The sequence below is a fragment of the Belonocnema kinseyi genome, chromosome 8 (assembly GCF_010883055.1).
Source record: "Belonocnema kinseyi isolate 2016_QV_RU_SX_M_011 chromosome 8, B_treatae_v1, whole genome shotgun sequence".
In the NCBI taxonomy this organism is placed as follows: domain Eukaryota; kingdom Metazoa; phylum Arthropoda; class Insecta; order Hymenoptera; family Cynipidae; genus Belonocnema; species Belonocnema kinseyi.
In genome coordinates, this window is record NC_046664.1 from 64,672,582 (window position 1) to 64,684,441 (window position 11,860).

General features: G+C 29.0%; 1 protein-coding gene across 1 annotated transcript in view; it reads left to right on the plus strand.

Annotated features, from left to right (window-relative positions):
• Positions 1-11,860, plus strand: part of LOC117177769 (guanylate cyclase 32E) — a 68,819-nt gene that overhangs the window by 8,627 nt on the left and 48,332 nt on the right. Inside the window, exons 2-3 of the mRNA XM_033368680.1 lie at positions 7,313-7,522; positions 10,869-11,066. Of these exons, the coding sequence (XP_033224571.1) occupies positions 7,313-7,522; positions 10,869-11,066 (408 nt within the window). The remainder of the gene's footprint in view (positions 1-7,312; positions 7,523-10,868; positions 11,067-11,860) is intronic.

An 11,860-nucleotide genomic window follows, 5' to 3' on the forward strand; every position in this document is an offset into this window, starting at 1 on the left:
TACTCAAAAACTCTTTGATTCTATCTATGATTCATAGAGACTACAATATAATCAATGTCAATACGTAGGTGCCTATAACGTTTATTTTGTTAGTTGCTCGTCTGAAAATGATGGAGGATCTCAAGCCGTGTTGAAAGAGCGAAAATCCCTCTCACTTGATTGGGCAATAATCTTAAGAGGCCTCTTTCAATTAAAAATATGTACAAGGAATCCTTTCGAAAGAAAAATCAACACGTCATCAAAATACTCGAGCAACTTATGATGGTGGTTTGAAACTTCATTAGTCAACATTCACATTTTAAAGACCATGAACTCTTTTTTTTTCTAAATTCTTTACGTTTTTTAATTAGTATCAATTTAATATTTTGTTTCAAATAAATAATTATCAAACAATTGTGGTTGATTTGATGTGAAATGCATGATCGCATAATGTCTCAAGATTTAGTAGAACTCAGAACTTTCTTGTCCATCCAGATTTCATGCCAAAAATACACAATTGAATGTCGCATCAAAATGCATAATTTTAATTTCGTAACATAATTTTTTAATTTTTTTCACAATTGCGCTTAATTCCATATTTTTTGTAAAATATATGTAACATACTTGCAAAAAATTTATTTTGTAATATTTGCATTCCAAAATTTGTCAGTAAATATGAAATATAAAATTTTTAGTATGGATCATTGATAATTTAAAAAAATCAAATAACTAATTTTTATTTAAAATATCGCGCAGTTTTTTTTACTTAGGTTTTACGTACGTTCTGTAAAATGTCCTTGTTCTATATGTCAAAATTTGAAATATGTGTACTGACGCGAAGTGAAAATATCCCAACTAATGGAATCGTTAATTAATTTAACCACAAGAAATGTGATTTGGCATTTGAAATAAGTACAACCAAAATTGTTTAAAACGTTTAATGTCTTTTATTTGATTTTTAAATTTGAAAATTGAAACCGATTTCTCTATGGGAAAAAGCCCTGTAACAAATGTATTGCAAGTCAATTTTTTCGTGATTAACAATCACAAAAAGTACGAAAACAATTTTTGGGATAGTTAAAGTGGCTACTACCGAGTTGCGGCCCGCGGTCATCAGGTTGGGAGAAAATTGAGGGAGAAATTTCTCTTTTCGTTCGAGGCGCACATGTGTTTAAATTGATTTCTTTATACAATTTTTTTACAATTATTGTTATTTTAACTTTGACAAATATTTTTAAATACTTTAAACATTATCAAAAAATTTCTTCGATACACATGTTTGATAAATGAATTATATTTATTAAAAAAAAAAACATTTTTTTAATTGCTTTAATTCGGGAAATCCATAATTCGGAAATTATTAAAAGTATATACGAATACCAAACATACGAAGAAAATGTACGAAAATTTACATAAGCATTACCAATTAATTGAAGTTTAAAATCATGTATCTTTAAAGCACAAAAACGAACGCAGATATACACCCTACTAGTAACACGTGCAAACTGCCAGGTGGTGGTCACTCACAATGGCGAGAGTGTCTGAACATACTTTGATCCCTTTAGGAGTATACGCCAGATGGCGCAGCGATTGCGCTCCTCGCACCTCACTCCGCTAGTCTAAGTTCAAAATTTCCAAAATGGCTAACAGTAACCACGGTAACTATTCATTGTTGTCGTTTTCACTGGCAACATACTTCAAAAATAATTTCAAAATCTTCTTTTATCATAAAAATACATTTTCATATAGAAAACATTACAAAAACAACTAGAAATGCATAAATAATTATTCTTACAATTATTTATGTATTTCTACTTGTTTTTATATTGTTTTTTGCAATTTATTTACTTCTTATCACCGCGACCACCCCATACTCTATTCATGAGCTTATTCATTTGGGGGTGGAGTGGGAGAAGGGACTTTGAGGTGAAACTCAATCAGACCAAAAGTGACCGCGGGCCGCAATTCGGATATTTTCTTGACCACGGGCCGCAACTCAGTCGTAGCCGGGTAAGGAGGACTGTAGGGGTAAGGGTCTCTTAAATCGACCGCCGGTCGCAACTCGGATTTTCTTCTTCAGAAAAATTGACCGTGGGCCACAACTCGGCTGCACTGGTTAAGGTAAACCGACCATTACTGGGACAACGTAAAAAATACGTCCAATACTGGGACAATAATAAATATCGCTGAGTATCTTTTATATTTTAACATAAGTTATAAAAGTAAAAAGGTTTTATTATTTTTGAAGTTCTTTTTAATTTGTTACCACTATTTATTTTTGTCCTGATAAGTTACACATTTAGTAAAAAATAATCAAAAATATTCCTCAAAATGTGTGAATGAACTTCTACAAAATTCGCCATTATTTTGTTTTTCCGACACTAAAAGAAAAACTAATGTTTTTGAAAATTTTTAATTCGTTTAAGAATAAAATTCATAACTTTATTAGCGATTTTATTCGATAACTTATGAATATTTTAATGTCCCGAATTTAGACCAATTTTTAGTGAAGTTGCCTAAACCGGGACGAGCTATCGCCGACTGTCTCAGTTTCGGACACTTGAACGTGAGTTGCGAAATTGCGTTTCCATTACTAAGACGGTCAGTTTCGCCGTGCTTTTAATTAAATGTCACAGTTTCGTGTTAGTGACATATTAAAAAAATTGTTTATAAGATTTACATTTGCCGTTCCATTGATTACTTATTTTAAAAAGTTGTTCAAAGTAGTTTACTGAAACCTCAAATTCTAACGTCAAAGTTTCCAAACTGCGGAGGTATGTAATGTAATATAGTATCTGATAAATTTAATTTTTCAACAAAAATTAGAAAGTATGCATTTAAATTAAATATTCTAGATTTCTTTGAAATATTAATAAGATCAATATTTTCGATTTACTTTTTAAGATAAATTGAGCAAATAAAGTTTTTTGTTGAAAATTTATATTTTCAAATTAAAAATATAACTGTTTTAAAGAAAACTTATCTTTTTTACTTAAAAATTCAACAGCTTGGTTAAATCTGTTTTATTTCTTGACTGCAAAATGTTTTTTGATTAACATTGGAACTACTTTCTTAAAAATTCGTCTTTTTCGTTCGAAAACGTATATTGTTAATTATGAATTTCATCTTTCTTGAATAAAAATACAACTGTGGTTGAAAATTAATTTGTTTAGGTTGATGCTTCAGCAGTTTGATTAGAAATTCTTTTTTTTTAATTAATTCATCTGCTTTAATTATTTAATTAAAATCCTTTTTGGTTAAAATATCAACTATTATATTTTTTCATCGAAACCTTAATTTTTTGGTTAACCTAATACTTCAATTTTCTAACAAATTCTTGAATTCTTAAATAAATAGGGCTAATTTTCTATCAAAAAAAAAGATTAATTCTTATCAAACAATCTAATAGTTGATATTTCAAACGAAAAATGTTATAATTATAAATTAGACATGACATGATTTTTTAAATGAATAAGATTTTGGATTTTAAAAAACAAAAATGTTTTAACCAAATTTATGAATTTTCTACCTAAATAATATCATTTTTAACAAAACAGTTGCATTTTTCTCAAAGAATAATGTAATTTATAATTAAAATGACAAATTTGCGAACCAAAAATACGAACTTTCAACAGAATACTTAAAATATTAATCAAAACAGATTTTTCAGTCAATGAAATTTTCAACAGAATAATAAAATTTGTAACCAAAAAATAATTTACATTGTTTCAATACATTTTTCAATTGATGTATTAACTTGAATTAAGATGAATTCTGATTCAAAATTTACTACCAAACAGTTCAATTTGCAAGTAAATAGTTAATATTAGTCTATAATATAAAATTTTACGGACTACTTACTAATTTTGTTAAACAATTAAATTTATGAGCTATTATTAAATTACTTACCTAAGCAGTTGGCAAAATTTGAGGTTGAAATTAGAGGTTTCAACAAACTACTTTAAACAGCTTTTTTAGAACAAATAATTAAACGGTAATCACGATCCATTCTTGGTTTTTCATGTATTCTGTAATCAATTATAAGTAAATTATGCCATTTTATTTTGATAAACCCCATTGTATTTTCCTTGTCCCAGAATTGGCTTCTTTGGTGCCCCACTCAAGGATATTTTCCAAAATTCGTGTCCCACTAATGGGCGATCTGACTAGCTTTAAAAATAACCATTCATATTAATTTACTACAAAATTAATCATGCATTTTCTGATCTAATTGATCAAATAATGTCTTATCCTCTCATTATAACGGTTTTTGTGCTGAAAAGTCCAATTCGCCCTTTTAAAATTGTGTTTATGTTGATTAGCTTTTCCTAACTGTCCCAGTAATGGTCAATTTACCTTTGAATGTTTTAAAAATGTGCAAAAAATATCTTCTTTCTAACGCAAGCACGAAATGTTCAATTTTCGACGCATATATTGCGTGCGGAAAGTGACCAATTCCGAAATCGTGGTGAAAAGAAGTTAGAAAAAGACTTTCTCTAGCTGCTGCGCTGACGCTCTTTGAGTAAGATTACTTTTTCTTGCTGTTGCACTTGCTCATTTCGAGTAGTGAACAGTTATTGGACGTACTCGAAGTGATAAGTTACAATAATTTACTGATAAATCACCATAAATTGCCGATAAATTACCGAATATTTCCGATAATTTTGGAAACTTTTAGAAACCTGTAATTATTAGTAATTTCATAATTTTTCATAAATTTCTGAAAATTTTTTTAATTTAGGCAATTTTTCATAAATTTTAGGAAATTTTTGAAATTTATAAAATTTGCAGACATTTTTGAAATTTATCAATTTTTCAGATATGTTTGAACTTATTCAATTTTCAGAAATTTTTGAAATTTATTAAATTTTCAGAAATTCTTGAAATTTATCAAATTTTCAGAAATTCTTGAAATTTATCAAATTTTCCGAAACTTTTGGAATTTCTTCCAAAAAGCTTCGGATACACTAAATTTCTATAAATTTTAAAATCTTTGAAAAAATGGTCTCAACAATTTTAAAAATGCGCTCACTTTTTGAATTTTCATCTAAAATGGCTGACTTGCGAACTCATTTGTTCTTTTCAGGCCTTAAAAAAGTGTGCCGAATTATCAGGAAAATTCAATAATGACTTTTATTTACAATCAGCAGTAAAATAAAATCTGAACAAATTGTTGACTCTTTCTAAAACTGTAAAGTATACAATAATTGAAAAAGCTTAAAATGTACGACCATGAGAAATTTTAATATTTCAAATGTTAAACTAGGGAGAAATAGCAATCAAAAAATCAAAAAGTCTTGATAATCAGAAATATTAATATTTTAAGTTTGAAATTAAAGTGTATATAGATTTTAAAACTTCATGGAAAAATTTAAATGTTGCCATCTCTCGAATTTAAAGATACGTATATAAATGCATTTACTCTGGAAAATGTAGATTATGTAGAGTTATATTTACTAAGTAATGCACAAAAGACGCTCTTTAAATGTTTTCAACGCCACACTGAGGGCATTAAAAGGATTTCAAAGCATAAAAAGACTAAAATATCACTAGCACGAGGCCATCAGCTTAAATAGAAGCTAATACTGCAACCTTAATTGAAATTCATTTTTTTGCACTAAAACAGATTTTCAGTAAGCAGCTTAATTTACAAATCTCACCACTATGATATTAGGATTATCATTAAATCTTCAGCATTCCACAAACTTTGAAATGTGTATCCTATTACGTAAGCCCAACAAAACAATAGAATTCTTCAAGTAAGAAATTCTGCTTTGCATTATAAATTAAGTTTCTTTGTTAATTACTCGAAAATTATTGAATAGAAGTATTTTTATCTATAATACCTCTGAGGTTTATTAAAATATAATTAACGGTTCTAGGGATATAAATAATAATTTTTTAAACCCAATGACAAAATTCAATATACAGTTTAAGTGTTATAGACTATTGAAAAATTTTGAATGTAAATAAATCTTCTAGTTATCTAAATTTATACAATTCAAAAATTCAGAAATAATGTTTGAATATGAAAAAAAATGAAAGCAAATTGTATACCACTAAAAAATGTTAAAAAATAGAATACCGGATACTGTTAATGTACCGAAAAACGAAATATACGAAATAGAAATCTGCCGAAATTATAATATGACATACAATTTAAAATTACCAAATAATAAATTTACGGACAATTTATAATATTATCAAATTTCCAAATTCCAATTTCCAAAATGTCAAATTTTAAAATTGACTTGATCTAATAAAATAATTAATAACATATTTTTATAGAAACTTCATTTTATTTATCTTTATTTAAATTTTATTTCAGATATTTTCAAATTCGCTATAGTATAAACTGTCGAGAATTTTGGTATTCGAGAATATTTCAATTTGGAAATTTTAAATTGTCTGAACTTTATAATTTCGAATATGTTTTTTTTCCAGATTTTTAGGGGCCTCGACAACTGGGGCATCTCGTCTTAAAAAGGAAACAAAAGCAATGTTAAGCGGAATATTTTATTCAATATGGTGAAAATTGCTATAAATCATATTATTCACATTACACAATACACGCATGTATGTAACTATATTTCAAATCTTAACTATTTTTATTATTATATTGGCAAAAATTTTACAATAATTTAAAGTCTGTAAGCCTGCTCTCATTTTTAGCTCGTTCAGGGATAACGTTACGCAAAATTCCGTGATACTGGTCACATCCTCATTTATATGTGATTTTTCAAACATTATCTCTAATAAAAGAAGGATATTTTTCAATAAAAACATCTAAATACGCCAGATTATTTACTTTTTAAGGAGAAATAAGCTTTAAGCTCAGAACGCTTCTCCAATCTACCCGACTGAAATTATTAAAATTGATTCGTTTGTCCAATGGAAAAATACAGTGATCAACATTGCTATAGAGATCATTTTACCGTGCTCATATGCCCTCAGATTAGATTCTAATGCACAATGTCTCCTTACTAGGTATTTTCTTTGAACAGTAGCACTAAAATTTTACCAAGATAGAATGGAATTAAAAGAATGTTCAATTTCACGACTTTATATATCGTATTTTCTTTATAAAAATCAGATGTCCTGCTGTACTCCGCATATCCTATTAGACGCTATAGCAACCCATATGTTGAAAACATAAATAGGCCAAAAAATTGATTTTTCTAAAAATGACATAAGTTTTTGATGCAGTGCATGGCAAGAGATCAAGAGAGTGAAAAATGCAGTAGCAGTTGAATCATAACAATTGCAAGCCAGGTAACTGGCGGTTGCGTAACGCGATTTATGATAACGATGTTGCACTGTTGCACTGTTGCAGAGTTCTCAGGTGGGCATGCCACTGGCACATTTGAAATGGTCTAGTCTCCTCGTGACGACACTGTTAGTTCTTGCATTACTACTGGAGGACGTTAAGGGAGAAACTTTCACACTAGGCTACATTACAGGCTCAAAGAGACGTCCAAACGACTTTGAGTATCAACGTCCAGGATACCGGATTTCCGGCGCAATCACCTTAGCTGTAGAGGAGGTACGTAAATCCGATTACTACACATATTACTATTTACCTCTCAAACCATCATCCTCTCTCTCCCCTTGCTTCTCTAATCCCCTCAGAAAATACCTTAATTGGAACGCTTCAGTCTAGTGTGAGCCAATAAATCCTCCAATCTGTCAGATGGAGCTAAGTGGCTCGCTTCTTTCGATATTTTACAATAATGTGTAAGACGAAAATTAAATTAGGTATTGATGCTTCAATATATTGGCAATTCTCCTTTACCTTTAGATTTGATGTTCTAGTTATTTATTGGTGTTTGATGATAGTATTGGGATTAATTAACTATAAGATACATTTTCCTGTGACAAGAACTACATCAGAAATTAGTTTTTATGCATCAACTAATAATGCAGAAGGTAAATTCATCTTTGACATATGCATCTAATTGTGTCCATTTTTCATTTTTACACATTTTTATTTTCAATTAATCAGAATCACGTAAGGTTTACCGAAAAATTGTAATTGTAATCTAAAGCTTGTCCCCAAGTCCCCATGTCGCTGATGTAATAGTAACATTTTTTACTTCGATCCAGCCAAAAACGTCTATAAAAGATTCTTGTTTACGGACAATGGAAGCTTAATCTTTAAAGAACAATTTAATTTTATGCCCCATTTTTAAATTTTAATATTAGCAAACTTACTAATTCGTATAAGTGAGATAATGCGTTCGTAAAAATAATACGTCGCTGGTGTGACGTGCAAGGTTTCCAACAAAATTAATTAAAATTATTCAAAATTATATATATCGCATTATAAATCAAACAATTTAGAGGCCCTCCTTCACGATTTTAGCAACTGAAAATCCAGTTTTTTCAAAGGCCTTACGAAAAACAAATTTAATGTTTACTTTCAACTGTCAAATAATTTTAAAACTAAATCTGGATCATTTTAATCAAATGATTATCACTTTGCTGCAAATCGCTTTGACCAAACTTTAATATCAAAGTAAAACCCCAAGATTTTATGTGATACAAAGCATGAAGAAATAATTTGTAAGAACATTCAGAGAAATTATTTTGAATCGAAATACTGTTTTCTTGGATATATGTAAAAATTTGGTTGAATAAAACAAATTTTGATTCATTCAACAAAATATTTTATTGGCCCAAAAACATTCTTTTGCAGGATCAAACAAATGCATTATATACCAAAAAATTGATTTAAACAACCAATAAACAGTCGTGTACGAGTTGGAATATAATTTAATATTTAACATTTATTTAGTTTGAAATATAACAAGCCAGCAGAACCGTCTACCAAAATAGCTTATCATTTTATTATTAACTATCGTTTCCCTACCGTGGAACCGTATTGAGAATTTAATATTTAAAATAACTAAATGGTTCTCCAGATACATAAAAGTGAAAATAAAATAAAACATTCGTTACACGTAAACAGAAATATCATTTTGATCAAAAATTATAATCACTGAGCCACTACACTCTACAGCACACCCAGCAGCGCTGTAGCTAGATGACGCGGAGCATCCGCGCTCGTACAACCTCATGCAACTCAACCAATACTTTTCACCCCATATTCGTTTTGGTATGCTTTTCAAATAAAACAAAAATCAAGCTGTTTTCTAGCCTAATTAAAAAAAGATAAAAAATGTCGATTTTGGATAAAAACTCGAAAACGTTTTTTAAAATTAAAAATCAAGGTGAAATAATTTTTTCATTATTTAATGATTGTGTTAATCGTAAACCTCGTTAACTTACCTTTCTAAACCCCTAATAGAAAAGTGAATTTTGATAAGTTTATCAGGAGTTACGTACAATTGAATCTTAGCGGTCGGAGTGAATCATCGAAAATTTGGGCCCCTGTATATTGACAACCTGTTGTACTAGGTCTGACCCCTTTACAGAATTTAAAGAGGTCCACTAGTACTACAATCTGGCAAAGTTTGAATATGATTGGCGACATCAAAATTTTAGGCGGGGACACTTGACAAATTTTACCCCATACGTGTAGTTATTTATTAATTTTTTTGTGAAAATCTCTTTGAAAAAAATCTTAAGGTTTTAAAGTATTTCCTATATATTCTCTATCTACCAATCAACTTTAATTACACTTTTAAGATATTTTAAGACTATCCAATTGCGCTTGTACATAGATCTGAAGAATTCGATTTTGGAAAAATGGCTATCAAAAATGTTTATAAAAAATATTCACAAATTTTGTTTACAAAAGCATCATTTTGGTTTAGGAAAATGTATATTTGTTTAAAAATTATGAAAAATCTGTCAAGAAACATCTGTGTAAATTTCATTTAGCACTATTGTACAAAACAATTGTCTTCGATTTTATTATAAATAGTTTATTTATAAAAGCAGTTTTTTTAGAATTGACTACTATTAATTACTAGTTAGGGTTTGTTACAAACTTAATATAATTCAATAATATTCAACAAATGTTGAAATAAACTGTATAAGCCAATGCACATATTGGCCATTATATAATATATAGATTCAATTTCTTCTACAAGTTTAACTTTCAACATCCTGACCATTATAGTTATTCGCAGTGATATTAAAATGTACTGATAAGCCTAAAAAGTGACTGAATTTGAGATGTAAATAATTCTTTTATTTTTACTTATTTTCCAGATGAAAATAAGTGTGAAATCGTTTCAAATTTTCTTTTGACCGAAGAAGCGTTAAAAATTTTCAATTTTATACACCAGCCTTACACATTATTAAAATGATTTCGGAAGTTTTCTTCAATAATATATTTTACAAATATTTTAAATAATGCATCAAATGATTTAAAGTTTCTTTATCGCCATTAGGAGAGGTTCCTTTGTGAGTTATAAGTTCTACTTAAATCGAAAATTGTTCAAGTCCGTAATTGGGCTACTGGTTAATTAATATCACATTAATATTTTCTTAGTGGACGTTGTGCAATCAGGATTTATTCTATTTAATGTATCACTTTAGCGCAGCATTTTATAGACATTTTATATAAACTAAAATCCATTCACATGTACCATACATTTTGTAAAAGCCAATGGTAATTATTTATATTGGCGAAAAACAAATACTTCCTGATGAAAATATAAACAATTGATCAGCAGAATTTTCCTAGTGCCTTATGTGAAGAAAATTATTTACTTTTAGCTGCAGAAACAATGATTACGTCCATTCGAACCAAGTTCATCTGCCCCTTTAGTGCCTAATTTTCGAACATTTCCTTTTTTTAAGAGGGGTTTTCAGTGTATCCTTGTTCATTATGTAAAAATATAATCATGGAATTTAGGTAATCATGGAAATATATTTAAATTTTTGTAATTTTACATGTTTTCTTTTTCTGCTTTTTTAAGGTAAACGCAGGAGAGTTGGGTAGGCAAGGACACAAACTTGAATTTTTGATCGCCGAAACCTACGGAGAGGAAGAAACAAGCATTTTGATGACCGCCGATCTGTGGACGAAAAACATCAGTGCTTATATTGGACCACAGGAAACCTGCGTTCACGAGGGTAGAATGGCAGCAGCTTTCAATTTACCGATGATATCTTATGTAAGAATAAGCTTTCAGAAACCTTACCTAATCCCCAGTAAAAATGAAACAGACCCACAATAAAAATTCAGAGTGTGTCCAGATCGATCCCAAATATGTGTTTACGAGGGGCAAAACTCAAGAATATTCCCATAATAATATTTTTTAAATATATATTCCGAGAATTTTCAGTTTTTCATATTTTATTATATGATTTATAAAATTTTTCTGAGTGAATTCAATCACGTTTGAAGTGAATTTTAATGGAATTTGACGAGGAATTTGAATCAATGTTTGTCAGTAAAAAGATGTCGAAAACCTGATGAAGCACGATTGGCGGTAGCCACGAGGATACATGTGTAATCGTTACGAAATCCTGAATTTGTTTAAAAATTCAATATGCGAAGTGCATTTGCTTGATTCTCCTATATTGATGTTTTTCTATCGGGTATAAGCTAATTTTCCAGTTGAACGAATCTGCTTCGCTTGATGCAAAAATATGCACAATTGAAATAGCAACATTATTAAATATAACACATTTTAATATAGAAATCTATCTGAAATTCAGAAAGAAATATTTGAATCTTTAATTGTATATTTAACATTAGTTATTTTGAATTTTGTATTTTTTCTTCCGCGTTAGAAACAAATCGTAATTTCTCTACCCTTCGTCATTGATAGTTTAATTTTGTACTTTAAAATATTATTTTCAATTATTATATTTATATAGTTCTTATTAAAAACTAGAAGAAAAACAGAGAGTTTGCAAGAAAAAAATGACTCGTAAATATATACCTTGGGCGGGGGGGGGGGGG